Source organism: Drosophila rhopaloa, unplaced genomic scaffold (assembly GCF_018152115.1).
Source record: "Drosophila rhopaloa isolate 14029-0021.01 unplaced genomic scaffold, ASM1815211v1 contig_167, whole genome shotgun sequence".
NCBI lineage: Eukaryota > Metazoa > Arthropoda > Insecta > Diptera > Drosophilidae > Drosophila > Drosophila rhopaloa.
In genome coordinates, this window is record NW_025335047.1 from 4,248,867 (window position 1) to 4,276,195 (window position 27,329).

The window sequence follows — 27,329 nt, forward strand, 5'->3', positions numbered from 1 at the left end:
GTATTAATATTTTACAAGGATTCATTCCTTATTTAAATAGTAAGTTTTTTATTAATAAGTAATATCAGTCTATAAATGGATTATGTATTTAATAAGTATTACTACAAAATGTAGCGCGCACGTTCTGCTCCCAGAAATACAATAGCCAATAACCCTTCCCATGTCAGAACTCAAGAAATATTAGAACAACTTTTTTCCACGTGCCCTATTAGGTGGCTATTTCCTGTCTTTTTTTATATTTTGAATAACTCTTAATAAATAGAATGATATATAAATGAGGAAATGAGCAAAACATAGATTATATACGACTGTTGTTTTGAGTCGGCGAATTCCAATTTGTGTAATCTCTTTTTGTCCCTATCGAACAAAATTTTTCAATTATTGTTTGCAATCTTGGGGAAACGTCGGGCTCGAACTCCAGTACCGGGTATTACACCGTCGAGTCGAGATAACCATCTTTTGCTGCTCCGTCGAGCGTTTGACAATGTTACTCTCCCAGTGACGGAAACTAAGACCCAAACTGAGGCCCTTTGGTATAAAGGTTTTGGCTTGAGCCGATCGTGGCTCAGTCTGCAGAGGAACGTGCGTGGATATATTTGGCTTCCGTGGTAAATCGAATTTGGACTAAGTTCTCAAAGATTGGAGTATACAGCGGGGTGATCAGGTGGAAAATGCATTTTCCGGCTTTTGATGACTTCTATCAGCGAATTCTGTTTCTGTTGCCGTTCGCCGCAAGTGAGTATGAGTACCGAAATGCAAGCCAGTGAGGTGTGTCGCGTCCAAAGAAAACAATACGTTGGTGGATCTCCTTGATATTGAGACGCCATCGATAAGACCCAGTCTCAAGTCCCAGATCTTGAGACGTCGCGACATGAAACAGTACATGACCATCGCCTATTACGTAGCTTGCTACTCACATCCATATGGGAATTTATGAGCCATCCCCTCCAACCGAACCCTCGTATGTCACACTCGACGCCCATAAAACTGTATCATCGCGGTTCATCTAATGGATAGCAAACAACCCGGTGGCTTGTAAATAATAACAATAATTAAATTTGCATCCACAAATGCCCCATGAAAGCCAATGAGCGCGTCAATTTCGGGGGCGGAGTAGATGTCGAAGTACCATCCATTGTTATAAGACCGGCGTGTGCGATCCATCGTTTGGAACAATGTAAACAAAAGGAGGTTTCCATGGTCCGGACCCGAAATCAAGCAATTATGGTTCGCTTAGACATATAACCCTAGGCCCTGTGAAATTGCAGAAATTGTGAAGACGTTTTTGGAATTTGGCAGAAATTGCTTCAACGGCCTTCTTAATGGCTTGCAAAATGACCACGCCTATGAATGTTGAAAACAGGAAAATATGCGAACTAAGAAATGGATGAAATTAAATTTGAAATAGTCCGATTTTTATAAAAGTAAAACCATAATCCTGAAATTGTTAAAAATTCGATATAATTTTGTTTATCTTTTTTCCCGATTTTGCCAATGGGAGCTTTATGATATACAAGGCCGAACCGGCCCGTTCCGACTTTAAATAAAGACAAAAACTTTTTCTAAGGTTTTACCAAAATAACTTTAAAACTGAGGGACTAGTATGCTGATCAAGAATATATATATTCTCTATAGGATCGGAAATGTGCCCTTCACTGCGATGCAAAATTTTCACTGAAATTATAATACCCTCTGCAAGGATATAAACATCTCTGTATTATCATTTAAAAAAGGCTTACTTATATCAACTTACAATGTAATTTTTGAATTTGCACTTCAGATTTGAGATCCAATGAATTCGACTACAAAACACCAGAGAGTTGGCAGGTTAAATACCCCCAGTGTGGAGGACCAGATCAATCGCCTATTGCGATTAGCAGACGAAAGGTTATTCCAATTAACTTGCACCCTCTGCTATTCGGACTATACGATGAGCCTTTTGATGATCTGGTGACTGTGAGAAACACTGGACATACAGGTATTAATAAAGGACATTTATTATTTAAATCGAAAGCTAATCCATTCTGATTTTAGTGGACTTTATGGTGCCTGCGACGATTTATGGTGTCAAGCCCTTCGTCACAGGCGGCTTATTGCGGGATTGCTACGAAGCTGAGGAAGTGCACTTCCATTGGGGATCTTCCGGCAAGAAGGGATCGGAACACGTTATCAATGGTCGTCGTCATGACCTGGAAATGCACATAGTCCATCGGAATAATAAATATCTGACCCTCAAAGAAGCACTAAACTACAGCGACGGCGTGACTGTGTTGGCAGTGCTTTTTAAGGTTGTAAGGGTAAGTCAAGATCAGGATTAAATACCAACTATATTATATAACTTTAAAAAGATCATATATTAGCCACACAATTATTTAAAATTATATACATTCTCTGTAAAGTAATTATGGGTGAATAACATATTGAAATTATATTTGTAAAATAAGCCAGATTAAGAACTAATCCACTGAATCTTTTATTTAGGCAGGTCCCATGTTCTACCAACCCGGACTCAACGAGGTCTTTAATTCGCTGCTCCACTTGAGCGACTTTAACAGCAGCTATACGGTGCCGGAACGTTTCACTCTGGGATCTTTGTTGGGCAATCTGGACAGAGGCAACTTCTACACGTACAAGGGATCCTTGACCACGCCCCCCTGCTCACCGGTGGTCCAGTGGCATGTGTTCGCCGAGGTGCTTCGCATTTCGGATAAGGAACTTCCCAAATTTTTTCAACTGCACGACAAGTGGGGTAATAAGCTGCTCAAAAATTTCCGACCGCTGCAGTCGCAGGAAAACCGACTGATTTTCCACCGCCAACCTTTCATTCCGCTGCAACAGGAGCCACTGCAAGAACTGATCTGGTTATAGCCAGAATATTAAACGTAACACCCTTTATTCTTATAAAAAGTAAAGTATTCTATATAGAGCTTGTACTGTTTACATCAGGGAAATCGAAACGCCGAGCTTGGGTACGTTACATCATTGGATTTTTACCTGGTAGTCCAGGGATTAGTCCTTCTTGCAGCGAGCCAGGTAGGAGGCGAGCAGTCCCAACTGCAGGGCACACAGAATCTTGGTGAGCGTGGGCGTGCGAGGCACTCCCGAAGGTATCTTCAAAAATGGGCGGGGAATCTCCGGTACCTGACTGCGCAAATCGGATAGATGCTTCATCTCTATGGTGGCCACCAGGGAGGTGCGATTCTGCATCAGATTCTTGGGCATGGTTGGCCATCTCACAGCCGGAACAAGATGTTCGCCCACCGACGTGGCAGTCATTGTGTGGAATTCATGGTCCCGACCATCGAAAGGTGGTCGTGGCACGCGCATTCGAGGATTGATCGGAGGATTGAAGGGCGGCGTTAGCACCACCTTGCGACGTTGATGGTCCAGGCCCTGAGACTCCCCCGGTCTGTCCTGTTCTAGGCTGGTGTCCATCGGCAGCCTGGAGTCTCGATCCGGTTCCCCCTTGAAGGGATCCTGGCCCTTGTAGCTCACCCGACGATCTTTGCGCATTATGCTGATCTTTTTGTCCATTATTTCCAGCTGTTTTTTCTGGTTTTCAATATTTGGCCGATGCTTTTCGGTTTTTTGAGTAATCTGGCGGCGGTCTACAGGCTTGACATCGCCAGGTTGAACGCTGAAGTCCCCCTGCTGTTTTCTTTTGCTTATGGGCCTTTTCTGCTGAGCTGGTGGAGTTTCCTTCTTAGGTTGTGCTGGTTCGGTTGGCTTGGCCTTGGAAACGTCCTTAGCCACCGGCTCAATTTTGGTTACCTCCTTATCCATCGGCTCAGTTTTGGACACCTCCTTAGCCATCGGCTTAGTTTTGAATACCGTCTCAGCCAGCGGTGCCTCCTGATCCGCAGCTGACGCTTCCGGCTGCCTGACTTTATCCAAGTGCTCAAATTTGACTGGAGTATTTGTGCGAGGGGGTTTGTGTTCCTTGGGCGAAGGCGGTTTGGTTTGGGGAGAAGGTTGTGGGACAGCGCCGGGCTGATTCTGGAACTGAGGAGTGCCTTCAGGGATGTGGGTCTGTTTTCTGGGCACTGGCATCGGCAAGGGAACGGGGGGAATTTGAGTGGGAGTGGGGTTCCTTGGTTGCTGAGTAATTCTCTTAGCAGCTTCGGTATCTAATTCTTCATCCGGCAAGCTTTCTTTTGACTCGTCCGCTTGGCTAATCGACGTGACATCTATATCATGCTGCAATGCTTCCTTTAGTTGCTGGTTAAGATTTTCTAACTTCTCCTGATCAGATTTACTGAGTGTTTCGTCCCTCTCATTAGTGTACGATTCGTTTATGCGCTCGTCCGCTTCGGCTTCGGCACCGATCTTCTCGTTGTTCATTAGCCAATCCCACTCGTGGTGACCAGTCTCACCATCCTTGCCTTCGCTGTAGTAGCGCATGTTGGCCTCGTCCTGATTTTGATACGGCTGCTTTTGCTTACCGACCTTCTTTGCCATCTTCTCGTTCTCGGGTATGCTAAAGTCCTTGTTCTCAGCCCGGACTTGAACGAGTTCTGCGTCGTGATGGTTATCCACATCCTGCAACCTATCTTCATGCTCTACTGGGAGCCTTGCGGTGTCTTCCCAGGCTGTGGCATCTTCCAGTTCGGCTGAAGAGTAAGAATGATCTTCCCCCCGGTGCTTTAGTTTTTGCCACTCGAGCAGCTCCTGGAGCTCCATGTTCTCTTTGGTGTAAGTGCGGTCCTCTTTACCTATTACAGGCTCCTCATCTAGATCAAAATCATGTTCGTCCTGTAATCTCATTTCAACAAGCCTCTCGGCCTCCAAAGGCTCCTCGGTATCCTTGAACATTAGGGCTTTGAGGTTTTCAGCTTCTGATCTCAATTTTTGTTGCTGGTTGTCAGTTTGTTCTTCCAGAGGTTGCTCTTCTTTAGCATTGGATCCAACAAAGTGCGATTCATCTGCTTCGTTTTTGAGTTCAAAAGTTTCCACATCCATTTGGTTTTCTAATTGAGAATTCTCGTGCTCCATTTGGCTTTGCGGTTGAAAAGTTTCTTCTTCAATTTGGCTTCTCATATCGGATGATTCGTTCTCCAATTGGTTTTCCATATGGGAAATTTCCTCCTCCATTTGGTTTTTAAGTTGGGAAGTTTCCTCCTCCATTTGGTTTTTAAGTTGGTAAGTTTCCTCCTCCATTTGGTTTTTAAGTTGGGAAGTTTCCTCCTCCATTTGGTTTTTAAGTTGGGAAGTTTCCTCCTCCATTTGGTGATTAAGTTGGGAAGTTTCCTCCTCCATTTGATTTTTAAGTTGGGAAGTTTTCTCCTCCATTTGGTTTTTAAGTTGCAGACTTTCCTCCTGCACTTGGCTTTCAGCGATTAGATTTTCCATTTTTTCTTTATCACCGAGAGCTTGAATAGTTTGCCTAATAGATTTAATAAGATTCTCCTGAGCTTTTATGTTGGCCTCTTCTTGTTCGTTGATTGCCGTTTCCAGATTAGACATCTCTGAAAGCCTACCGGATTTCGACTTCGCATCATTTATTAGTTGGATGTTATTTTTTGACGAATGGAGTGGCTCGGATTCCGAGCTCAAGTCCAGGACATCATGGGAATCGTTCATGGCTATGCTAGTCGGAAAGGCTTTTTCGGTGTGATCAGTTGCTGCGGAAGAGTTCAAGAATTTTTCCTGATCCATCCTGGCATTGTCGCCATCTTGACCTGCAATCAACCTGCTTGATATCACCAAGTCGTCATTGTTGCTGGAAGTTTCTCGCTCCTCCTCCAGCAAAAGCCGCACATGTCTATCACCTTCATTAATATCCATTTTAAAAGCCACCTGCATGTTGCCATCCCGAATGTCATCATGGAGTTTGGCCGCTTCCAAACTCAGTCGCCTGGGCATTTCGTCGTTCCCAAAGGAGGAATCCTGAAAAGACACTTGTCGCCGACTTGGGTCTTCGACATCATAGTCGTTGACCTCCGTCCAGTCTTCCATTACTTTCAGATGCTTTAAACTCTCGTTGCCCGACTCGGCCAAAACCTTGTCTAGAGCAGTTCTCAGCTTGGGGAGAGTGTTAGCCACTTCATCCAAGACGTGGTCCAAATTTTGTTCGCTCCTAGCTGACTCATGGTTCAGTAAATGCGAAATAGATGAATTGCTGTTAAAAGGATGAGGATAGGTTGAGATTATCTATAACAAGACACCCTCTTTACCTTAGGTCTGGATGGTTTTGCAGTGCCTCCAGCATTATTTCTGGCGAAGCTTCGCTTTGGCATATCAGATGGATGGCCGTGAAAAGGGGAAAACTGCAGGTATATTTGGGATATAGGAACGAACTGCTTGCTAACATTCCCACTTACTCCTTTTGCATGAGCTCCTTCTCCAGCAATGCATTCACATCAGCGGCCACCACGGGACCCAATATTTTACGACCATGGAGAAGGTTCGCTTCTATTTCCTCAATAGTTTTGCCAGAGGTGATGAAGCTCTTGGCAAAAGTTGCATTTTTATCGACTGCAGATAAGGGCATTCGAAATTTTTAAATTCTATATATAAGATTCTAGCCTTAACCCACCATAGCTTGAAGCAACCGAGTTGGCCACTCCGCAGCTCTCATAGAATGTGGACATTTTGGCCGAGGGGAAGAACGTCTTCGTAAACCGCATCATTTCCTTAATGCCCAGGTGAATGGCGGTCACCCGCGCGTTCTCGCCAAGGCGCAGACCATCTACAAAACCAGCTCCCAAAGCTATTATGTCCGTGAGCGTTCCGCAGAGCTCCACTCCATCAACGTCATTGACGGAAATCACACGGCAATTTTTAGTTTGCAGGACAGAGGTCAGCAGCTTGGCATGAGCATCATCACTGCAGCCGATGGTCGCCTCGCACAGCTTTCCCTGCGCCATCTCCATGGCACTGTGTGCGGACATCATTGAGTAGCACGGGATGCCCAGTCGCTCACTGATGGCGTGCGACACGAGCCCTATATCCTCGCCCCGCACCCTCATCAAGCCTTTGGTCATGGACACGGCAAATGCAGACTCCTTCACATTTCCGGCCAGGATGTTGCAGTAGGATTTGACAAACTCCTGGGGCGTGGAAAATATCAGGATATCTGCGTTCTGAGCAGCTTCCAAAAGATCACTCACAGCGATCTGAAAATGGATTAGGAAATAGATTTGATGATTGTTAAATTGATGGAAAATGGCTTTGCATTTAACAACCAGGTCCTCACCAGGTTCTTGGGCAGCTTAATCCCAGGCAGATACTTGACATTTTCGTGGCGACTGTTGATGACCTTCGAAAGGACGCTGTTTCGTATCAACTCGTCGTTGACATAGATATGCACCCGGCTGTGGAAGTCCCCCTGCAAAACATTGTTGCTCACGGCGGCTGCGATGGCCGAGCCCCTAAAAGTACAGTCCCAGAGAAATAAGTGTGGTTTATAGCTTGACAATCGCATAAACCTACCAGCCCTCGGCGCCAATGATGCATACTTTCAGCTTTCCCTCCATCGATCCACCTGTAAATCAACGTATTTCTATAATTTAGGGCCGAAACGCGACCAAATGACCGCCGGTGTGTTTACTGGATGTAGAACGCTTTAAATTTTATTCTGAATTTTGATAGTCCGGAGTTAGAGGTCGTCCAAAATGTAAAGTGAGTGTAGTGGATGAGTTGAGGAGCTTGAACGGCAAACACCCAACCTACTTTACAGACAGGGACGAAATTCGTAGACAATCTCTGATGCACCATCTCTTCTGGTTTGGTTCTGCATCTGACGCTCCTGCTGGGCTTCAATTTCTGAGATGGCGCGGATCTCGAACTCGGTGATGATCTGGGAGATGCGACTCTTGGCCTCTGCGGCCAGTTTGGGTGGCAAGCCCTTGACACTGACACAGGCGCTTTCGAAGAACAGGTCGTAGCTGTTTCTCTGAGGAATTGGAGGATTAGGAGCCGGTGGTGATGGAGCCGGCGATTGCTGGCTGCTCAATTTCTGGAAGTAGGCTCCCAGAACCTCACGATCTCGTCCAATGCTCTGGAGGAGTTCCTCGCGGTTCTGGGGGATGGGCTTTGAATAGGGAAGCTGATTTTGCCTTAGTGACATATGGATGCGATTTATGAGTAGAGAACTAGTCCTCTCCGGCTGTAAATACATATTTTAACCTTAATTCATGTTGAAAAGTGAAAATTTACTAATCCTACCTTTAAATTATCTTCCTCTTTGATGTAAGCAGCCTCCTCCTCACCGCTTTCCTCGTTTTTGGTGGTATTCTTCTCATACACTTTCGAGGTGTTCCACATTTTTCAATTTTAATTGTTTAATTAGCCTTTAAACGCTATAAAATTGATTAAAATCTTGAATTTAATAAATTCTTAAGTCTTGCAGCCGCGCTTTAGAGATGGCACCCGTTGGCTTACTCTTTGCCTATCAAAGCTATCGATAACATGACAGGTACGATTACTAAGCAGCCAGTAATTTTTAATTTAAATAGTTTGATTTATATATTTATTTATTCAATAAAATAACATCTTAACAATACTTTCTTTTGCACTATTTCTTTTATCCTAGTTAAATAATTAATTACAGAAATTAACACAAACAAAAGAATAAGGCCTAGTGATTGCATCTGTCCGTTAACCCTCAACTAACGCCGCTAAAACCAGGTTGCTGGGTGATTATTTGATTACCATGTCCTGCCGGTCGGTGAACATGCAATCCATTTGCCACTGCCGCCTCTTCCTTGGAACTGCTCTCATTGAGGCTGCGCAGCTCCAGTTCGCAAATCAGCTGCGACACCCGCATCTTGGCCTCCGCCACCAGCTTTGGGGTCAATGCCTTCACACTGGAACTGACGCTCTCGAAGAACAGATCCACATGGTTCTTCTCCTTGGGCGACGGAGTGTGATTCTGAGTCTGTGCCTGTGTCTGACTACCCATCAGCTCGCGAAAGGATTCCATTAACTCGTTTTTGTCCTGGTGAATCTGCATGAGTAGCTTGATACCCTCCTGGTTGGAGTCGGCGGAGGAGCCACTGCATCTGGGCAGGCTGGCTTTGGATTCTGACGTCTTAGTAGTGATTTCTGTTTCCGAAAGCAGTTCTTGTTTGTGTACTTCCATCTTGTCGATAATGGGGGAGCAGGAATTTGGATCAGGGATGACTACCATAGCGTCAGGATCGGCATTATTCTCTGGGGAAGGTTCCAAATCCTGATTTTCCGACGGTGGCGCCGCATGCTCATCCTCCTGCCGCATAGCCAACTTCCGCTGATGGTAGTATTTGCTACGCTCCTGACGAATACGGAACTCCTGGAGCGCCGCCCCCTCGCCCTTGGTGAGCAGTGCCTCCAGATTGCGCTTGTGCTTGGTGGTCCGCTCGTGGCGCACTAGGTGACACCGATTGCAGTCCATGGTACAATGGCAGGCGCGACAAAAAGGCTTGTTGGGATCCTCGGCCGCTCGTCGCAGCCATGGATCGAAGATCTTCAGCCACTTCTCGCAGAATTTCTGGTTGTACTTGGGCTTCACAGTTCTGGGCGTCCTGGAGCTCTGCTCCTTGTTCCGCTTAGAGGATTCCTTGATAGTCCGAGCCACTTTCACCCTTGCCGACTTCCTGAAACCGATTGGATTCAGGTATATGTAGTTGTTTTGTAATAATTCTCCGGATATTAAGGGCTTACCAATCCGAGTCAGAGGTGTTTTCCGAGAAGCTCATGGCGTCAATATTTCGAAAATATTTACTATGGTTTTTTGTTTTCTTTTTGTGGATCAGCTGTAGCAATATATCGACTATAAATCATCGATGTCACTTTTATCGATAACAAGCGGGAAACTTTTAAATCTTGATTGTATGTTTTTGAAATATCATCAATGGTATATTTAGAGTTTAATATAGTAGATATCTTGATACTTAAAAGATCTTTATTAAATAGCTGTATTGCAAAAGTTAAAAATAAATTGTATTTTATACTTTCAAAGCATAAAACATATATTTTTTTATCCAATAACATTTGAACTTAGTTACTAAAGGCTTTTGTGAATTGTCTTATTTACATTATCGGTGGCTAAATAACAATTTACTTCTTTGTCATGTGTTGCTTGCAATATTCCCAAATAAAAAGAGATCCAGTCACATGGACGTTTAAGGAGCGCACTAAACCAAACTGAGGAATTTCGACGGCGAAGTCCAAGAATCCAATAAGGTTCGCTGGAATTCCATGCTTTTCATGCCTAAGGGTTTGAAATGATTAATTTTGAAATATTGAAAAACAGTGAATCTGTTACACACCCCAATAATAGAATGCTTTTCTTGGGAAACTTAAAGTCAGTAAAGTCTGTGCTGTGTGCTGTTTGCTCAGCTCCAACGATTTTATAGCCCTCCATTTGCTTTTCCAACAGAAATTCAGAAAGAGTTTCCGGTTTCACCTCGACAATGCTCAAAGTTTTCTCGGCCGTCATGCTGGGAAAGAGATATTTTTTAAATATATTTAAATGTATGCTTCCACTTCAATCGCAATAAACATACCTTAAATTTGTGAAATCGCTCTTCTCTGCCTGCGATTTCAAACCCAATATCAGCGTTTTTACACCCAATACTTCACAAGTCCGCGCCAATCCTCCCAAATTGGGCAGCTTGTCTATAAGGGAAGCCACCACAATCAGCTCGTTGCTATCAGAAGTATGGCTCGCATCGACAAAGTCACTTTCCGGAAATATATCTCCTACCGGATTCATTTTTCTCTGCACATTTCCATTGCACGCACCCGTAGGCGATGCCAGCTCAGGTGTCAGCCCTGACTTTTTGGCTTTAAACGACTGACGAGCCCGTTCAAGTTTCATTCTAAAGTCATATCTACAGCTAATAAAATTAATGTTTTCATCAAAAGGTGCATTTGTCATCCAAAGAATACCGTCAGAAACATATGAGCACTGTGAGCCTATTTCCGGTAGCAAAAGTCGAGCTTCACTTTGAAACTCTTCCAATTTTTCGCCCAGCGTGACCTCGATAGAGTTCTTTAATGAATCAGCTATGATCAAGTCAAAGCTGAAAAGATATAAATATTTTTAAACAATTAAACATACCATTTAATATAATATAATCGGCACTTTACCTATTGAGTTCGCACTTAGTACAAAGACGATGCAGAACCAACTGAGCCAGCAGTCGAGTCTGAAAATTCGCTCCCATTGTGAGGGGCATTAGAACGGCAAAGATTTCGGATAACTGATCCAGTTTCAGACTTTCCCAGCGAGCCAAGCAGTAAATGTGCACAATAGAGACTAGCGACATTTGCTGGCTAGGCTTGAAAGTTGGCAGCAGCTTTAGTTGTTCCAGCAACGGATCGATACTGGGCAACATTTTGGCCACAAGGTACTCGTACATAAAGCTTATGTTAGGCTGATCACTAGGACACAACGCGGCCTCCCATAATTCTTTCGACCAAATCCAACGATCGCTTAGGTCAAGTAACGCTTTAGCAATTCGCATTTTTATCCTGTGTTCCTTGCAGTTGGCAAAATAACGTGGCTTCTTTTTGGACAGTTCGTTGTTCATGCTCAACAAATCGTCACAAATGCTACGTACGTCCAAATCTTTGTACTTATGTGCATATCCAATAAATTGCAATCGAGTCATGGCTTCCGCATCTGCAATCTGACCGAATGTAAGCTCGAAAGCGCGTTCTATCCTGTGGTATTATTAAATTAAATTATTAAATATATTAACATATAGCTTCTATAATTATATTTCCTACCGTGCATCGCCAGTAGTGGTTTCTCCTTCCAGAAGTTTTTTTAGGACAAGCGAAGATGGTGCTCTAATGTATTCTTCACTGTTCATGGTATTCAACAAGAAAGTGTTTTTTTGCAAAACGTCTACCACGCATTTCTCGTACTCGTCTGGACTAAGATTGTGGGCCGCGTAAGACAAGATTGCTTGCCTAAAAGTAAAGTTTAAAGTAAGTAAGTAAGTAAGTAAAAACTAAAAACTTCGTTCATGTTTAACACTCACGTTTCCCGACACTTGAGCTTTCCTAATCGGGAAATCAGAGCGGGCAACAAGTTCTGGTCCTCCAAGTTCAATGGTTCTTTATGCGTGGACAAAATAATTGATAAGTTTAAAAATGTGTCTTCAGAGCCTTGGTCTAGGAGTTCCAAGGGTTTATGGTTCAACTCCTTAAATTTGCTCCATGTTTGTATATTAAGTCTAACAAAGAGATCTACGCAATGCTCTCGCACAAAGGACGTTTCCTCCCTGGTCTGGCAATTCAGGCGATTATGAAGGTGTTCCTGCATTTCCTTGAGACTTACACCACTCTTAAGCATCGATGTATTCACGTCATAGACAGACCGATAGAATTCCAAATATTTTTCGGGCATGTCTAGCTCCAAGTGTAAAAATATGGGTAAAAGACGCCACCAACCGTGTTGTAATTTTGGCACTGTCCTCACTTTCTCCAAAAACGCAATGAAAACGTCGTGTTTGTAGTCCATTTGAGAGACAAGCTCGCAGCATCGACTGTTGAACTTAGCAATATGTTCTTCAAAATCGTTGCAATTTTTGATTTTTAATCCTAGTCTATGATGGTCATCATATTTGTCGATGGTATTGTACAAGCACTCGATAAAAAGCAGGTAGTCGCTTAAAGACAGGCTGTCAATTGTAGCCTGTATAAGAGGTAAAATCAAGTAATTGGTTAAATAAACAATGCAGTAAAACTTACACTTAAGGAAAAGTTTACTGCCTTGATTGCAGCATCTCGCAGAATAGTATTTTGAAGGGCGCGAATGCGGGCACTCAACTGGAAGAGCGACTCCTTAGAGACCACAGGCAACTGCTGTAGTTCCCAGCCCCACATCCAATGGAGGAGTGGGACACAATGCCACGGAACTTCAACTAGGGCCTCCAGCAAAGATTCCGACGGAAATTCCGCCATGAAGTCTTTTATTTGCTCCTGTGTGAGGCAATCGGGCACCTCCGGGTTGTAAAGTTGCGTTCGATTGGTAGCAGCTAGAAATTCCGGCAGCAGATTAAAGCGGGACAGTTGGGTCAGGTTGGAATGTGTAAGGAAGTACTTGAGGGTCCAGCGCAGCACAAGGATGTTGTTGTCTCCCAGGAGGCGTCTGCACAGGATCCTTAGCCAGGCAAGCCAATCATTACTTAAGCTATTAGACATCAATCCCAAGCGTGGAAGCAGGGTGCTCAAAGTGGGTAGCACCAGATGGGACTGCTGCTCCTCAAGGTTCTCCATGATGCCCACATAGGCGCTCCATTGAAGTTCGCTGCACTGCAGCGCAGCCATTACTTCTTTGTTTTCCTGCAGCTTGTGCATAAGGAAATAGGCAGAACGGCGATCTTCGCGTACCTCCGACTGCAGGAGATTTTGGGTGACAGCCAGCAATTCTAGCCCTAAATCTGAGCCCAGGTTGTTCGCAAACTCCTCGAAGAGATGAACCAGGATCTGAGCCGCATGTGGCTGATTCTCATTGCTTTGGCCTAGCGACCAAAGCTGTTGCAGCACGAACTTGGCCTCGATGCGCGGGAACTTCCTGACATGGAGCTGTACGCAGACCAGCAAATTGGCGACTAATTGCCGCCGACTAAGTGAATCCTCACGACTATCTGCAATCACAACGGAGACGAGTTTATGGAACACCTTTGGACCAAAGCGCACGTTCCACTTGCAGTTGGTCTGCAGCAGATTGTGGATGCACTGCAGAACCCGCTTCAGAGCCAGCTCGTTGTCCTTGTGCATGTGCACCAAGTTATACAGCATATCGTCCAGTTCGGCGATCTCGCCCAGCAAATTCTGGTTCTGAATGTAAGTTTCAACGGCCTGGACAACCGCGTGTGTGGCCGTCGCCGTGGTGGCTCTGGTCGTGGGCAACGACATGGTAATAGTTCCTTTCGTGATAACTTCTCAGTGATAACTGTAAAAATTTCGCATTAATGTTTTACAATTTAACGAAATTCAAGGAACGTGATTTGTTTACATGGTGCAATCCGATAAATGAGTTATCGATAAGCTTTCAAGCCAGTTTAACCCTTATGCCAACAAATACTATCGTTTAGAAAATAAAACCGTATAACGAACATTTAAAACATTTACTTTTTATCCGTTTTATTTTATTTTAACTGAGAAATGAAATTTTGTAGCCAAAAATTATATACAAAATTTGCTATAACTATTTACTGCCCTTTTTGGAAGAGTCTGGGTCCTTCAGGGATTCTTTTAGCTTTTTGCACACTGATTTCAAAATCCTTTCCTCCGATTCTGCATCTGCTCTCTTCTTGTCATCCGCTAATTTCTTACAAAGCTCAGCCTCTCTTTTCAATTTTCTTTCGGCCGCAACCTGCTTCCATCTTTTCTCCATTTCTACCAATTTCTTTTGTTTCTCCGCCTTTTTACATTTTTCGTCCTGTTTAATCTTTCTTTTTGCTTCACACAGCTGCTTGCAATTTACGAGTTCCAATTTCTTTTTCTTATCCTCCTCTAAGCGCTTTGCTTTTTCAGCCTCTTCCAGTTTGGCCACTTCCTCCTCAATTATCTTTAGTTCCGCCTCATTCCTTTTTTTCTCTTCAGCTAATTTGCATTTCATTTCTTCTTCCTGTTTCTTGCACCTTTCAGAATCCTCCTTTCTTTTCTTTTCTTCAGCTAATTTGCATTTCATTTCTTCTTCCTGTTTCTTGCACTTTTCAGCTTCCTCCTTTCTTTTTTTTTCTTCAGCTAATTTGCATTTCTTTTCTAGTTTCTGTTTCTTACACTTTTCAACTTCCTCCTTCCTTTTCTTTTCTTCAGCTAATTTGCATTTCTTTTCTAGTTCCTGTTTCTTGCACTTTTCAGCTTCCTCCTTCCTTTTCTTTCCTTCAGCTAATTTGGACTTCCTTTCTTTTTTCAGTTTTTTGCACTTTTTAGCTTCCTTTTTCTGATCTTCGGCTATATTGCAGATCCTTTCAAATTCTTCTCTGCTTTTCTTTTCTTCAGCTAATTTGCAGCACTTTTGAGCAAGTCTTTCTTCATTAATTCTCCTACATTCATCCGCCTCGCGCTTTCTCCTACATTCTTCCTCCTCGCGCTTCCTCCTACATTCTTCCGCCTCGCGTCTTTTGCGGCATTCTTCCTCCTGCTGCAGCTTTTGACAGGACTCCTTTTCTGCTCTCTCCTTGCACCGCTGCTCCATTGCTAGTTTTTGACAGAGCTCCTCCTGGTCCCTTTCCGCCGTCGTCTGCTGCCGGATGGTGAACAGTCGGAAAGTGATCTTATCTGCAGACATGGCATTTACCAGCACCACAGATCCCTTTTGTCCAGGCTCCAAGATGTCCATTTTGGCCATTAGCTTGAGGCCCGACTGCATAATGCGTCGAAAGTTGAAGCTACCTATAACCATTTCTTCAACGAGCAATGGATAAACGCCCCGGAAGAGCAAAGATTGGGCGGCCTGAAATTTGCATCCCGTGAGCATAACAATGGGACAAGGCGGCCTCATGTGACTGACCATCTGGGCCACCATGCCGCACGGACTAGCTACCACAATAACCCGGGCCTGACCCACCGTGGCCGCTTCCGCAATTGCCGTGGTTACCGCCGAAATGTGATCGGCAGCAGTGGTCCTAATCTCCCTCTTAAGGCTGTTCTGAATGTTTTCGTACCATAAAACTGCCTCGACTTTGGCACATATCCTGGCCATGCACTGCACACACTCCACCGGATACTTTCCCTTCGCCGTTTCTCCGGACAGCATTACGGCATCGCATCCGTCGAAGATCGCATTGGCAACATCCGAGGCCTCGGCACGCGTGGGTCGCGGTTTGTTCGTCATCGACTCCATCATCTGGGTGGCACAGATCACCGGCTTGCCCACCTTGTTGCACTTTGCCACGATGGACTTCTGCGCAAGTGGGACATCTTCCGTTGGTATCTCTATTCCCATGTCGCCGCGGGCCACCATTATGCCATCGGATTCGCGGATAATGTCGTCTATGTTGGCCAGACCCTGTTGGTTCTCTATCTTGGATATGATCTTTATGTGTTCACCCGTTGGTCCCAGTACCTGGCGTATTTCTTTCAAAGCCTTGGCATCACGGATGAACGACGCGAAGATCATGTCCACCTGCTGTTCTGCCCCGAATTTAAGGTCGCGCTTATCCTGCTCGGTTACAGAGGGAAGATCCACCGGAATACCCGGCAAATTGATTCCCTTGTGGGAGCCCAGCTTACCACCATTCTCAACCTGGCAGATCACCTCATCCGCCTTCGATTCCTTAACAACCAAGGCTATCAAGCCGTCGTCGACAAAGATCCGATTTCCGGGCTTGACTAGTCCCGGTAATCGCTGATAGTCCACGTAGATTATCTCCTTCGTGCACTTCTCCTCAAGTTCCTTTTTCGTGCTTAACGTGATTTTGTCGCCGGGCTTGAGCTCGATCTCGGCGGTGTCACTGCCGCCGGCCAGCTTTCCTGTCCGGATTTCCGGACCCTTTGTGTCCAGGGCGATTGCCACAGGCCTAGGCAAACCCGTTTGCTCCACATACATGGCAATCGCTTTACGTGCCGCCTGGATCGTCTTGCAATGATACTCGTGGGTGCCGTGGGAGAAGTTCATACGCACCACCCGCATCCCCGCACGGATGAGTTCCAGAAGCACTTCCGGACAGTTGGACGAGGGTCCAATGGTGCATATAATTCCGCTTAGGGGCACACTCAGAGCAGGTGCTTTGTACTGCAGTCGCGACTGATAATCCAATTGGGATGTGAAGGGTCCGCGGTCCAGCCGGAACTTCGGCGCTTCCTAGCGGAGATTGGTCAGTAAATGTCCCAAGACGAAGACATTAACGACTCACCTTCTCCTTTTGGCACTTGCTGGAAAAGCAGCGATATCTTAGGTTTAACGAGAGACTGAGACATGGTCTTAGTACGCAGAGGGTTGCCCTCTGGCAAAGGATTCTGGCGTATAGATGAATTTTGATGAAATTTTGAGAAACCGAAACGATATATATTTTAAAATTAATCTGTCAAAGCTTAAAAAGTCAAACATTATTAAATGAACGAAAAAGCTTTTGGATGATGATCGAAAGAGGAATCTATTAATTTTCTTTACTACCTAGAAGGTCCTTAAAACTATTTTTTTGCTACAAATGAAGAAGATTAATAAATCTTTTCATTCGAAAATTAAGTAGGTATTAAATACATTGTAGAAATTAAAATTGCAACTCCGATTATACAAAATTCCACATTAATTTCCATACATACATAAATACAGTGCTGACTTTATTATACTTTCGAAGAAATCTATATTATTCAACAACGGTATATTATATTTGTGTCTGTTTGAGGCCCGAGGCGGGCTTCGGCGCTTTCGACAGCGGGTCTAGCAGCCTCCTGCAGTTTCCAATATTCCGAATATTGTGTAATTAATAAATTAACTTGGTTATTAACAATAATAACGCGACGCCCGCGACAGTTGCGACGCATCAAGGTACTTCCTGAGCAGCAAAAATTATTCGACGGTGCTAAAATAAAAGATAATTCGAAAGATTAATATTGTTTGAAGAGGAAATATTATAAATTAGTGAATTAAATAACTATTTTGCCCTATCAAGCTAAAAATAGAAAGCCAGTTTTTAAATTTATTTTTATAAGCGTAAATTAGCATCAATATTTGAATTTAACCGGTTGAATATAATATCAACTAGCAAAAACTAGAAACTTACACAATGCGGATGGTGTTGGTAAATCCGGAGCCCTGCTTCCAGCCGGTGACAACAACGACGGCATCGCCGGTCTTGATGAAACCGTTCTTCTTGCCGACCGACAAGCCGAACTGCACGCGCACATCCACATCCTTCAGCCAGTCACCAAGAGCGGGTTCTGCGAGCACAAAACATGGTTAGAATTCTAAGGTGAAGAAGAAGACACAAGTCTTACCCTTGTAGATGAGTGGCACCAGGCCACGGTAGAGATGGGCCTGACGGGCGGTCTGCGGGAAACGGGTGACCGCGATGATGGGGCAGCGTGGGCGGTACTTGCTGACTTGGAAAGCCGACTTACCGCTGGTGGTGATCACCACAATGGCAGCGGCCTTGGCTTTGGTGGCAGCCTCAACAGCAGCGATGGCAGCGGCATGAGCGGCATCGATGGTAGAGGCACCACGAACCAGGTCGTTGAAGAGGTTCTGGTGCCAAAGGGCGGCCTCAGCCTCCTTGCAGGTCTTGGCCATGGTCAGGACGCACTCCAGTGGGTACTCGCCCTTGGCGGTCTCACCCGACAACATGACGCAATCAGCGCCATCGAGAACGGCGTTGGCCACATCAGAGATCTCAGCACGAGTGGGACGTGGTTTCTTCACCATGGACTCCAACATCTGGGTGGCGCAAATGACAGGCTTACCAGCCTTGTTGCAACGGGCGATCATGGCCTTCTGGGCGAGGAAGACCTTCTCGGCGGGAATCTCAATACCCAAATCGCCACGGGCCACCATGATACCATCACCGGCCTCGATAATCTCGTCCAGGTTGTGCATGCCCTGCTGGTTCTCGATCTTGGAAATGATCTTGATGTTCTTGCCTTTCTCGCCCAGAACCTTACGGATCTCGGTCAGAGCGGCGGCATTACGGATGAACGAGGCGAACACCATGTCGACCTCCTGCTCCACACCGAACAGCAAATCGCTCTTGTCCTTCTCAGAGACGGCGGGCAGATCGACGGGTACTCCGGGCAGATTCACGCCCTTGCGAGATCCCAAAGAACCGCCGTTCTCCACCTCGCAGGTGATCGTGTCCTTGGACACCTCACGCACGATCAGTGAGATCAGGCCGTCGTCGACGAAGACGCGGTTGCCGGGCTTCACCACGTTGACAATGTTCTCGTAATCCACGTACACAACCTCCAAAGATCCCTTCTCCAGGAAGTCCTTGTTGGTGGACAGCTTGATTTTCTCGCCCTTCTTCAGCTCGATTTCGGCGGTGCCGCTGCCTCCGATCAGACCGGTACGGATCTCGGGTCCCTTGGTATCCAGGGCAATGGCCACGGGGTGCTCGTAGCCCAGCTTCGCCGAGTAGTTCTTCACCGCCTGACGAACGTTGGCCACGGTGGCGGCGTGGTATTCGTGCGATCCGTGAGAGAAGTTCATGCGCGCAATGTTCATGCCGGTGGCCATCATCTTCTCCAGCATCTCCACGCTGCTGGAGGCTGGTCCAATGGTGCACACGATTCCGGACAGACGGACATGGGGCACTGGCGAGTCGAACTGCAGACGGCACATGTGCTCCAGTTGGGTATCAGCTCCGGCGGCCATGTTTTGCGGTACTTCGTTGGGCTGAAAAATAGAAAAGAGGATAATTTATTAATTGGTGAATTCTACATTTCTAGGATTATAACTTGTTGATAATGCTTGCTTATTTATCGGTTAATAGCACGAATTGTTTAGATAGTAGATTTAAAAATTTAACATCTAAATTAATATGATTTAATTAATTATAACCCTAGTCAAGTAATACGGTTGTTTATTTATAACTCGAAATAACATTGACATTGGCAAGTATGGTTTTTTTAGTTTTAATTCTGATTTGAACGGAAAGTTAAAAAAAATGGTATTTAGAGATAATTTCAACCATTGATTTTAGGTTTTGAAAGCCTAGTGGGCTGCTACAAGTTACTATTGACACTAATAATCAGCAGTCTTTCCATAGCAACAAGAAAACCTTTTTATTTTTTACAATCTAAGAAGTTCTTGCCAAAATACCGATTTTTATGAAATTGAAATCAACCCTTGATGACATTTTGCAAAGAGGCTATGAAATACGTAAAGAACCCCAAGCAAAAACGTGCATAATCCATGATTACTCCCCTATCGTTATTTTTACGGATGGATCAATATTGTTTTTTATCGACCAAATTAAACTTTACTACCGAGTTATAAATAGAAGGAACTAAGCGACAGGTATTGTATAAGCATGAGTGCAAAAAGTAAAAGATAACTTTAGATATCTAGAAGTTATTTTACAATGTAAACATGAATAAATGTATGAATTTATCAAGATAGACTTTGAGTTAAACTACCCTTTAGGTTAATCAATCATAACAATTAGATCATGATTAATAATAATACGAAATGTGATAACGTCCCGTTTTGATATGAAAACGAAGTTTGATATTTGTTCAATAGCATGTAATTAGGAAATTAACTGATAAGTAATTATATAGCCAGAAGGATGATGAAAACTCTAATTTTTTGTAAAATTGTCACATTTTTCGTTTTGCACTTTGATTTCCTGTTTAAATTAAATCAATGTGTAATTTTTTCGTTGAAAAAATCTTTATAAATATACAAACGAATATCGAATCAAAATGATACTCCCCAATGTTTAGTTTATAGTTTCTATACTCGGAATCTGTCGCTGTCGAATTTATTGATGTAAACAAAAAGCGGGTACTTGAAGTGCTTGAATGGGTGGGAGTGGGTGGCCCCAAGGAGAGGGCATGAGAAAGGCAGAGCGGGAGAGAGTGAACGAGAGAAAGCAAGCAGCATGCGGAAGAAAAGTGTGCAGCTACGTCGACGTCGACTTCGCTGCACATCCGAAGGTCAGTTCTGCCGACCGCGACCGACAGAACTTTCGCAGCTGCAGTTGCATAATTTCTATTTTTTTCCTAATGACTCTGATATCGGGTAACCACGGCTACCCAACTGATTATGTATATCTTTATGGACCAGTTCAGGTAAGTTCTAGACCCGTGACATTGGCGTACCTTCAGCTGCGGGGCCACATCGTAGATGGTTACGTTCACCATTTTGTTGCCTACCGAAGAGGCAGTAAGGAACCAACGGGAATCGTACTTGTGATCGAGATCGAATTTGGGATATAGACGCCTATATCTTCCAGCTGCACACACAACTCCACGCACAACACACACAAAGCCGCGGCTAGCCGAGTTCAATATTTTGTCAATATATTAACCAAGTTCGAGCCGAAAATCCGGATATATCGTAAGCGGACGCGGTGAGGACGAGACAAAAAGTTCGACTGTCACCCAGATTTTTTTGGCAAGCGGAAAATTTTCCGAGCCGCAGCAAAAGCGCTCAGAATGTCGGTAGCCCGAAAAGAAGAGAGCAGAAACGCAGAAAACCCGAGAGAGTTTGGTTTTGGGTCCAAAGAGCCGAGAGACGGACGCAACAGGCCACCCCTAAAGAGCCAACTTTCGCGAGAAGCGTTATAAAGCGAGCAGGAAGGGTATTTCCAAGGGTATGCTCGACAATGGAATTCCAACTACTCAGCAAACTAAAGAGCACCGCTTTGGTCAAGGGTCTAAAAATGCATTTCTAATCAAGATGAACTTTGAGTGATAACTCAAAGGTATGTATTATTGCCCTTTTATAAGGGCACACTTTTCTAATTTTCACTTTTCTGGAATTCATTTAATATCTGGCTCCTCAATTTTTTTATTTTCGACTATGTTAAGGCAAAACTACTTTACATGAATTTAAAGAAAAGTAGTCATTTAAAAGATATCTGTAAAAAGTGAAATAAGATAATTGAATATTAAAAAAAAATTTGAATGCCTTATAATCCTAACAGACCCATACCCTTACTCCTTTTGAGTAGGGGGTGCAAAATATGTATCCACAGTGCGTGAAGCCTCGGAGCTAACTCAGCAAAGCTCCGTTGCTAGGCAAGCCGGCAATCGGAACAGAAGGTCAACGATTCATGGAGTGTTTAATATTTTTGCAAATTAATAACACAAATGAGCACGCGATGTCACCAAGTGTGTGCGTGGGTAAACAAAAAACCGATCATCAGCTGTGAGATGTCGCTTATCAACTGACGGCGAAAAGAGCGCACTGTCCCACTTCCACACATTTTCCCCACTGTGCTGACCTTGACGAGTTAATCTGCTCCACAGAAGTATTCCTGACTCGCTCGCACTGTCATTATGCAAGTGCGTGAGCATTGGAATAGCTTTTCTTTTATCTTTCTCTCTTTGACGCTTATCGTGAGTGTCACGCGCAAAAAGCGTGCAGGGAAAGCTTTCTAATTCACAGCTTTTGTCGCCGGAAAACGCACGAGAGAAAAGTTCTGAAAGTGAAAGTGCTTTTCCAGAGCACATATGTAATAAGTATTATGTGTATATATGTATAATGCATTTGCCCTTGAACTTGTACAGGAAAGGACGTTGGCATCGTTACTAATATATGTTCTGGAATATATCAACAAAATGGTTATCACTAAAACCGAAATAGCAACAAAGTATTAAACAAAATTTAGACAACCCGGCACAGGCGAAATTTATGCAAAATTACTCATCGGTGCTGTTCCCATTCTGTTCGTCGTCACAAGGCAATTAAACGATTGCGATAATGGAAGTTTACAGCGCTTCGAGATTATTATTATTGTTGCATTATTCCCGATGGCGTGGTTTATACAGTGTACATTTCATGGTATGAGTTTTTGTATGGAATGACTTCTATTTCACCTTTACACATTCCGCTAACGAGACGTTTTTGCTAGTGTATGGGTGTGCGAATTCAATTTGCATGTGTGTTTGTGAGACGGCAAACTCAATTCTACATAATTTGGAGAAATTGCCTTCATCATCAACATCAACAACAACAAAATATGTCTACCGCGAAATTATTTTGCCATTTTTACCGCTGTTTAATTTAATGAGATCTTTCTGGCTGATGACACACCGGGATGATCTGATATTTACCTTCTTGAACAGTAAAGGTGAACTCGCAGAGAGATGTATATGCTCTTCCTGTTTTGGAATTAGTTTAATTTAATTTAAATTAAATGCACAGGCAGCGAACACTCCAATCAGAAAAACGGTGCGTCCGGCAAGCGATCTGTTCGGCGATTGAGAAAACAGTTGGACTCGGCTTTCGCAGATGCGCGCGTGAGCACATTCAAATGACCGCCCACTTGTCATCGCTAAGGTATCGCTTGCTTTGAGATAGGCACAGTCGTGACACGAAATATGAATTTAGAAAGCTTTTCATAGATATACAACATTTATTTTTGACACAATTCTGTTTAAGAAGTTACAAAAAAAAATTGTAACCATTGATAAAAGTTTTTTTTTTAACTTATATACTCCGCTTGACGTCAAAATCCATTTAATGTGTTAACAAATTAATCATTATATATGTATAACTTTTTATGAAATAATTGAATGTGAAAATAAACGTTTACTTTTTCGGTAGTACTTGTTGTAATCAACATGCGCTCATCTTTAGTTTTTAACGATCTTCTTCTTTCTACCCTTACGATTCGCCCCGAACCGTTTGTTTTGATTCTGATTTGTACGGTAAGCGTGTTGTTCTGTTTAATTAACTTGAATTTTAATTAAAAACAAACCTAAAAAACCTAAAATTAGCGTCATGGCGACGGAGGTTTCCCAACTGTTGCTGGCGGTGATCCAGGGCATTCCAGCCGGCGCCACCAACGAGGACCTAACCAAGGCGCATCCCGACGTCCCGGCGGCCACGAGGGTTGAGGCCTTGAATATACTGATCCAGCAGGGTGGAGTGGAGATCTTGAAGAAGGGCGAGAAGCTGGTGTACCGCGCCAAGGATCCGGAGAAGAAGAGCGCTTTGCCTAAGGATGCGGACAACGAGGAGAAGGTGGTCTACGGAATTGTAGAAGAGGGCGGCAACAAGGGCAAATGGATAAGGGACATACGCATGAAATCCAATCTTAACATGATACAGCTCAACAAGATCTTGAAGAATCTAGAGACGAAGAAGCTAATAAAAGCGGTCAAGTCTGTGAACGTAGGTTATATTATGCTTTTCTCGGCTATAATAAAATGACATAGAATCATTTATACACAGGCCAGCAAAAAGAAGGTTTACATGCTTTACAACCTGGAACCAGATCTTTCCATCACAGGAGGTGCTTGGTACCAGGATCAGGACTTCGAGGTTGAATTTGTGGACGTTCTTAATCAGCAGTGCCTGCGTTTCTTGCAAATGAAACGCGACAGTGCGGAGAAGAAGCGCGAGGGTCCGTTGGCTTTCAAGCAAATGTCCTGCTGCACGGTCAATGAGGTCCAGAAGTTCATCTCCGATCTGGGCATCAGCAAAGTCAATCTGGCGGAGGCCGATCTGGAGACCATCCTGAAAACCGTGGTTTACGACGGCAATGCGGAGCGGGTGCGTCAGCAGGATGGATCCCATGTCTACCGGGCTGTGAACTCTCCACTTCCACCCACCGGTCTTGTGCAGATGCCGTGCGGTATTTGTCCTGTCATTAAAAACTGTTCCAATTGCGGTGATGTAACTGCTATAACTTGTGAATATATGCGAGATTGGTTAGATTAAAAAAAAAGCGTTTTTGGATCTGTTCATTAACAAGGATTTAATTAAACTTGGCTTTTTTTTAAACAACGTTACAATAACGGTTTAAGTGGGACACACCTATTTGAAATATTGAAACTAAATCATAAAATAACATCTTGGAAAATGAAAAAAATAACAAAAGTATTAAACATTTTTTGCTGCTGTTTATTAGGTTAAAAAACCTTTATTTGTTAAGTATGAAAGAATGAAGTGCGGAAATAACTGTGGTTTTTAAGCGAAAGTGGTATGTTCAACAATTCATACATTTCGCAAACTAAGTTTTTGTAACGTAAAATGAATTTTTAAAATATTATATCGTAAATTGTCATTCAAAGTGTTGCACATCTACGGTATTCGCTTCGACATTCGTCAGCTGCTTGCGATTCGCCCGGAACGCAGGAACAGATACGTGGCTGTTGAATTTGTGAATGCCACCTCGAAAACTCCGACAGAAGCTGCGAGAAAAATAAAGATTAATTTAATTGTGTTTTTTAATATGCGATAGCTGTCACCAGTGCGCCAAGTGCAATTCCTTCAGCGCCTTAGGAAGCCTGTGTTTGTAGAAATGGGTCTGTGCAAATGCCCCAAGCGACTGGTGACCAACCAGTTTTGCTTTGAGCACCGCGTCAATGTTTGCGAACATTGCATGGTTCAGTCGCATCCGAAGGTAAGGATCTCATTAATCAGCTTTATAGACTCCTATTTTACATCTTGGTTGTGCCTTTCAGTGCATTGTGCAGTCGTATCTGCAGTGGCTGCGTGACAGCGACTATATTTCCAATTGCACCCTGTGCGGCACCACATTGGAGCAGGGCGATTGTGTGCGCCTAATCTGCTACCGTAAGGCGACACATCCTCCAGCAAATGCAGGCATCACTCACTGATCCCGATCTCCTGCCATTTACAGACGTTTTTCACTGGGACTGCCTGAATGCCCGCCAAGCCGCCCTACCTGCCAACACAGCGCCGCGGGGTCACCAGTGCCCCGCCTGCAGCGTGCAGATTTTCCCCAACAGCAACCTGGTCTCCCCCGTAGCCGAGGCCCTGAAGAACTTCCTGGCGCAGGCTAACTGGGGCAGGAATGGCCTGGGACTGGCCCTGGTAAGATTTCAACGATTCTATCCCTTTCTTCGACTAAAACACAATCTCACACAGCTCTCAGAGGATCAGAGCAGCAGTCTGAAGGCCATCAAGCCCAAGGTGGCCAACCAGGCGGCTGTTAGCAACATGACCAAAGTGCACCACGTCCATTTCGGGGGCGAACGGGAGCGCACGAAGCCAAACGGCAACGATGCCATGAGTCCACATTCCGTGCTCCTAATGGACGCATTTAATCCTCCCACTGCAGGCGACTATGGTGCGTAAGAAATTCCCATTTTCTATAATTATATCAGCTGTAGAATTTAAAGTGACTTTCATATAGTTTTCATGCAAGAAGGCCCAAAATGTTAATATATAAATTAGTCCTGATCATTATATATAAATTAAATTTTCGTAACTTCTTGAAATTTCGAGATGACTATCAAGTTACTCATTTTTAAAAATCTTGTTTTCAGTCGTTATAATTTTGTGAACTTTTTTTTATCCTCCGACAGCCAGCAGCCGCCGACCGTTGCTGCCACGTCAGTCGCCCATTGGTGGAACGGATCGGGACGATAATAAGTACCAGCGCCGCACGCCGGCCGAGCTCTTTTCGCGCTGGACACGCCGTTTCTATGCGCCATCCTCCCGGCCACCTTGGCGTCGCTTCTGGTTCCTGGTGCCGGCCGGCATCCTGGCCTTCGTCTTGTTCATCTATTTGATGGCTTGGCTGGGACGTGGAGGATCCGATGCCGTGGACGAGGGCTGGAACAACCCCAATCCGCAACCGAACCACTACGAATAGGAATGTGCATTCATAATCGAAACAAGCATACGTAGCATATTAACGATATCCAAAACCCCCCGTTCCCGAAAGAATAAAACTTTTTCAGCTATTTATATAACCTAACATTGCAACGCGAAATAATACAAAAGAATGTACATAAAGAACAATTTTGAGTCCTTATTCATCTAGTCAGCGTGCGGTTTTAATGTCTGGACTTGGCTTCCTTCGGTTGGTGGTTTGGCAACCACCTTGCGCTTTACCGGCGTCGTTGCCTGTTGCTTACGTTTGGGTGCATCCAGCACTTCATCGTACTCGTGCAGCTTTTTGGCCAGGAAGTACATCTCAGCCAAGGCTATGATGAGAGCGACAATCACTCCCAGCAAAATGCGAAATCCAAAGGGCAGAGGGCCCACCATCAAATTGACGCCAAAGAAACCGAAAGTAAAGCCAGCGGCCACGGAGAAGATGAACTGAACTACGGCAATGATCTGCTTGTTGAGGCTCTTAACTGGAAAACAAAATGAAGACAATGTTCAATTAGATTGGCAAAGGGTTCCAGTAACGATCAGACTCACTCTGATAGGAGATAGTGTCTTCGGGATAATGTTTTAGGCCGGCATCTACGTTCTTAGTCATCTTAAGGTAATCCCGGTTGTGCTGTTCAGCGCGCAGACGCTCGCAACGGGCTTCCAGCTCAGGATTGCGAGGCTTTAGCTCGTTTTCGGGCAAAATGAGTTCACAGGTGTCAATTAGTTGATGGAGAAAAACCTGGCAATGATCCTGGCGGCGCAGTTCCACCAAAGTGTTATTTAGCCAGTGCAAGTCGCTCAACAAGAGGAAATTTTTCTTCTCATTCGGAGTTTCTTCATCATTATCTTTTTCCTTTGAGGAATCCGGCTTATTCTTCAAAGGCTTTTCAGACGTAAATTTAATATTTTCAGTTAGTTTTTTCAGCAGAGGATGGTCAATCTTTGGACGTTTGCAGACTACTTCTTTATCCTTGATTATCTGTATATTAAGGGGCAGGGTAAATCCCTTTTGCTTCATAATCTTGGCCAGATTTTCGGTTACTTCTGGGAGGTACTCCTTCTGAGAATCCAGAAATTCCAGCAGCTTCTTTGAGGGCACAAGGCGCACTCGGGGGTCCACGATCGTTGACTTCAGCAT

General features: G+C 44.3%; 10 protein-coding genes across 12 annotated transcripts; 3 read left to right on the plus strand and 7 right to left on the minus strand.

Annotated features, from left to right (window-relative positions):
- The first annotated feature begins 601 nt into the window (after positions 1–601).
- LOC108048056 (carbonic anhydrase 12) lies at positions 602–2,874 on the plus strand. Its single transcript, XM_017128521.2, has 4 exons — positions 602–735; positions 1,781–1,978; positions 2,035–2,297; positions 2,482–2,874. The coding sequence occupies exons 1-4, from the start codon at positions 672–674 to the stop codon at positions 2,866–2,868; spliced, it is 912 nt and encodes a 303-aa protein (XP_016984010.1). The 5' UTR covers positions 602–671; the 3' UTR covers positions 2,869–2,874.
- LOC108048055 (titin) lies at positions 2,875–7,639 on the minus strand. Its single transcript, XM_017128520.2, has 6 exons — positions 7,432–7,639; positions 7,196–7,370; positions 6,536–7,115; positions 6,321–6,474; positions 6,174–6,266; positions 2,875–6,118 (listed from the first exon to the last, which is right to left on the minus strand). The coding sequence occupies exons 1-6, from the start codon at positions 7,473–7,475 to the stop codon at positions 3,010–3,012; spliced, it is 4,155 nt and encodes a 1,384-aa protein (XP_016984009.2). The 5' UTR covers positions 7,476–7,639; the 3' UTR covers positions 2,875–3,009.
- LOC108048057 lies at positions 7,545–8,364 on the minus strand. Its single transcript, XM_017128522.2, has 2 exons — positions 8,167–8,364; positions 7,545–8,107 (listed from the first exon to the last, which is right to left on the minus strand). The coding sequence occupies exons 1-2, from the start codon at positions 8,263–8,265 to the stop codon at positions 7,673–7,675; spliced, it is 534 nt and encodes a 177-aa protein (XP_016984011.2). The 5' UTR covers positions 8,266–8,364; the 3' UTR covers positions 7,545–7,672.
- A 97-nt stretch (positions 8,365–8,461) lies between these two features.
- LOC108048026 (protein suppressor of variegation 3-7) lies at positions 8,462–9,726 on the minus strand. Its single transcript, XM_017128484.2, has 2 exons — positions 9,643–9,726; positions 8,462–9,575 (listed from the first exon to the last, which is right to left on the minus strand). Exons 1-2 carry the CDS (start codon positions 9,675–9,677, stop codon positions 8,606–8,608), a joined length of 1,005 nt encoding a protein of 334 aa, XP_016983973.2. The 5' UTR covers positions 9,678–9,726; the 3' UTR covers positions 8,462–8,605.
- A 181-nt stretch (positions 9,727–9,907) lies between these two features.
- LOC108048041 lies at positions 9,908–13,967 on the minus strand. The gene is made up of 8 exons (XM_017128499.1): positions 13,955–13,967; positions 12,685–13,891; positions 11,973–12,628; positions 11,716–11,901; positions 11,074–11,649; positions 10,488–11,006; positions 10,251–10,421; positions 9,908–10,192 (listed from the first exon to the last, which is right to left on the minus strand). The coding sequence occupies exons 2-8, from the start codon at positions 13,852–13,854 to the stop codon at positions 10,039–10,041; spliced, it is 3,432 nt and encodes a 1,143-aa protein (XP_016983988.1). The 5' UTR covers positions 13,855–13,891; positions 13,955–13,967; the 3' UTR covers positions 9,908–10,038.
- A 98-nt stretch (positions 13,968–14,065) lies between these two features.
- LOC108048042 (pyruvate kinase) lies at positions 14,066–16,970 on the minus strand. The gene is made up of 2 exons (XM_017128500.2): positions 16,803–16,970; positions 14,066–16,750 (listed from the first exon to the last, which is right to left on the minus strand). The coding sequence occupies exon 2, from the start codon at positions 16,577–16,579 to the stop codon at positions 14,147–14,149; it is 2,433 nt and encodes an 810-aa protein (XP_016983989.2). The 5' UTR covers positions 16,580–16,750; positions 16,803–16,970; the 3' UTR covers positions 14,066–14,146.
- Positions 16,971–17,198: 228 nt separating this feature from the next.
- On the minus strand, positions 17,199–22,817 carry LOC108048043 (pyruvate kinase). Of its 3 annotated transcripts, none has more exons than XM_017128505.2 (4): positions 22,666–22,817; positions 17,887–19,276; positions 17,673–17,829; positions 17,199–17,471 (listed from the first exon to the last, which is right to left on the minus strand). In XM_017128505.2, exons 2-4 carry the CDS (start codon positions 19,253–19,255, stop codon positions 17,459–17,461), a joined length of 1,539 nt encoding a protein of 512 aa, XP_016983994.1. In that variant the 5' UTR covers positions 19,256–19,276; positions 22,666–22,817; the 3' UTR covers positions 17,199–17,458. The 3 variants fall into 3 exon arrangements, with proteins under 3 accessions (XP_016983994.1, XP_016983992.1, XP_016983993.1); XM_017128503.2 differs by lacking the exon at positions 22,666–22,817 and adding an exon at positions 20,707–20,963; XM_017128504.2 differs by lacking the exons at positions 17,199–17,471; positions 22,666–22,817 and adding an exon at positions 20,707–20,964 and having other exon boundaries at positions 17,669–17,829.
- Positions 22,818–23,175: 358 nt separating this feature from the next.
- LOC108048044 (probable DNA-directed RNA polymerase III subunit RPC6) lies at positions 23,176–24,343 on the plus strand. Its single transcript, XM_017128506.2, has 3 exons — positions 23,176–23,262; positions 23,332–23,728; positions 23,789–24,343. The coding sequence occupies exons 2-3, from the start codon at positions 23,336–23,338 to the stop codon at positions 24,275–24,277; spliced, it is 882 nt and encodes a 293-aa protein (XP_016983995.1). The 5' UTR covers positions 23,176–23,262; positions 23,332–23,335; the 3' UTR covers positions 24,278–24,343.
- A 351-nt stretch (positions 24,344–24,694) lies between these two features.
- LOC108048053 (zinc finger protein-like 1 homolog) lies at positions 24,695–26,350 on the plus strand. The gene is made up of 5 exons (XM_017128518.2): positions 24,695–24,962; positions 25,024–25,135; positions 25,203–25,396; positions 25,451–25,652; positions 25,891–26,350. The coding sequence occupies exons 1-5, from the start codon at positions 24,861–24,863 to the stop codon at positions 26,178–26,180; spliced, it is 900 nt and encodes a 299-aa protein (XP_016984007.1). The 5' UTR covers positions 24,695–24,860; the 3' UTR covers positions 26,181–26,350.
- Positions 26,270–27,329, minus strand: LOC108048052 (transmembrane protein 199). The gene is made up of 2 exons (XM_017128517.2): positions 26,738–27,329; positions 26,270–26,670 (listed from the first exon to the last, which is right to left on the minus strand). The coding sequence occupies exons 1-2, from the start codon at positions 27,327–27,329 to the stop codon at positions 26,348–26,350; spliced, it is 915 nt and encodes a 304-aa protein (XP_016984006.1). The 3' UTR covers positions 26,270–26,347.

What these genes read in the sequence shown, in the direction of transcription:
- LOC108048056 (XM_017128521.2), top strand. Translation starts at nt 672, where the DNA reads ATGCATTTTCCGGCTTTTGATGACTTCTATCAGCGAATTCTGTTTCTG. An exon ending in GAGAAACACTGGACATACAG is followed by an intron (nt 1,979 to 2,034) that starts GTATTAATAAAG and finishes TTCTGATTTTAG; the next exon opens with TGGACTTTATGGTGCCTGCG. An exon ending in TGCTTTTTAAGGTTGTAAGG is followed by an intron (nt 2,298 to 2,481) that starts GTAAGTCAAGAT and finishes TCTTTTATTTAG; the next exon opens with GCAGGTCCCATGTTCTACCA.
- LOC108048055 (XM_017128520.2), bottom strand. Translation starts at nt 7,475, where the DNA reads ATGGAGGGAAAGCTGAAAGTATGCATCATTGGCGCCGAGGGCTG. An exon ending in TTAAGCTGCCCAAGAACCTG is followed by an intron (nt 7,116 to 7,195) that starts GTGAGGACCTGG and finishes ATCCATTTTCAG; the next exon opens with ATCGCTGTGAGTGATCTTTT. An exon ending in CTCGGTTGCTTCAAGCTATG is followed by an intron (nt 6,475 to 6,535) that starts GTGGGTTAAGGC and finishes CCTTATCTGCAG; the next exon opens with TCGATAAAAATGCAACTTTT.
- LOC108048057 (XM_017128522.2), bottom strand. Translation starts at nt 8,265, where the DNA reads ATGTGGAACACCTCGAAAGTGTATGAGAAGAATACCACCAAAAACGAG. An exon ending in AAGAGGAAGATAATTTAAAG is followed by an intron (nt 8,108 to 8,166) that starts GTAGGATTAGTA and finishes ATGTATTTACAG; the next exon opens with CCGGAGAGGACTAGTTCTCT.
- LOC108048026 (XM_017128484.2), bottom strand. Translation starts at nt 9,677, where the DNA reads ATGAGCTTCTCGGAAAACACCTCTGACTCGGATTG. An exon ending in AACACCTCTGACTCGGATTG is followed by an intron (nt 9,576 to 9,642) that starts GTAAGCCCTTAA and finishes AATCGGTTTCAG; the next exon opens with GAAGTCGGCAAGGGTGAAAG.
- LOC108048041 (XM_017128499.1), bottom strand. Translation starts at nt 13,854, where the DNA reads ATGTCGTTGCCCACGACCAGAGCCACCACGGCGACGGCCACACACGCG. An exon ending in AAGCTCAAGTGTCGGGAAAC is followed by an intron (nt 11,902 to 11,972) that starts GTGAGTGTTAAA and finishes CTTTACTTTTAG; the next exon opens with GCAAGCAATCTTGTCTTACG. An exon ending in ACCACTACTGGCGATGCACG is followed by an intron (nt 11,650 to 11,715) that starts GTAGGAAATATA and finishes ATAATACCACAG; the next exon opens with GATAGAACGCGCTTTCGAGC.
- LOC108048042 (XM_017128500.2), bottom strand. Translation starts at nt 16,579, where the DNA reads ATGCGGGTGGTGCGTATGAACTTCTCCCACGGCACCCACGAGTATCAT.
- LOC108048043 (XM_017128503.2), bottom strand. Translation starts at nt 20,748, where the DNA reads ATGGTGAACGTAACCATCTACGATGTGGCCCCGCAGCTGAAG. An exon ending in ATGTGGCCCCGCAGCTGAAG is followed by an intron (nt 19,277 to 20,706) that starts GTACGCCAATGT and finishes TCTATTTTTCAG; the next exon opens with CCCAACGAAGTACCGCAAAA. An exon ending in GGTGCCACTCATCTACAAGG is followed by an intron (nt 17,830 to 17,886) that starts GTAAGACTTGTG and finishes TTGTGCTCGCAG; the next exon opens with AACCCGCTCTTGGTGACTGG.
- LOC108048044 (XM_017128506.2), top strand. Translation starts at nt 23,336, where the DNA reads ATGGCGACGGAGGTTTCCCAACTGTTGCTGGCGGTGATCCAGGGCATT. An exon ending in AAGCGGTCAAGTCTGTGAAC is followed by an intron (nt 23,729 to 23,788) that starts GTAGGTTATATT and finishes ATTTATACACAG; the next exon opens with GCCAGCAAAAAGAAGGTTTA.
- LOC108048053 (XM_017128518.2), top strand. Translation starts at nt 24,861, where the DNA reads ATGGGTCTGTGCAAATGCCCCAAGCGACTGGTGACCAACCAGTTTTGC. An exon ending in TGGTTCAGTCGCATCCGAAG is followed by an intron (nt 24,963 to 25,023) that starts GTAAGGATCTCA and finishes TGTGCCTTTCAG; the next exon opens with TGCATTGTGCAGTCGTATCT. An exon ending in ATGGCCTGGGACTGGCCCTG is followed by an intron (nt 25,397 to 25,450) that starts GTAAGATTTCAA and finishes AATCTCACACAG; the next exon opens with CTCTCAGAGGATCAGAGCAG.
- LOC108048052 (XM_017128517.2), bottom strand. Translation starts at nt 27,329, where the DNA reads ATGCTGAAGTCAACGATCGTGGACCCCCGAGTGCGCCTTGTGCCCTCA. An exon ending in AGACACTATCTCCTATCAGA is followed by an intron (nt 26,671 to 26,737) that starts GTGAGTCTGATC and finishes TTTGTTTTCCAG; the next exon opens with TTAAGAGCCTCAACAAGCAG.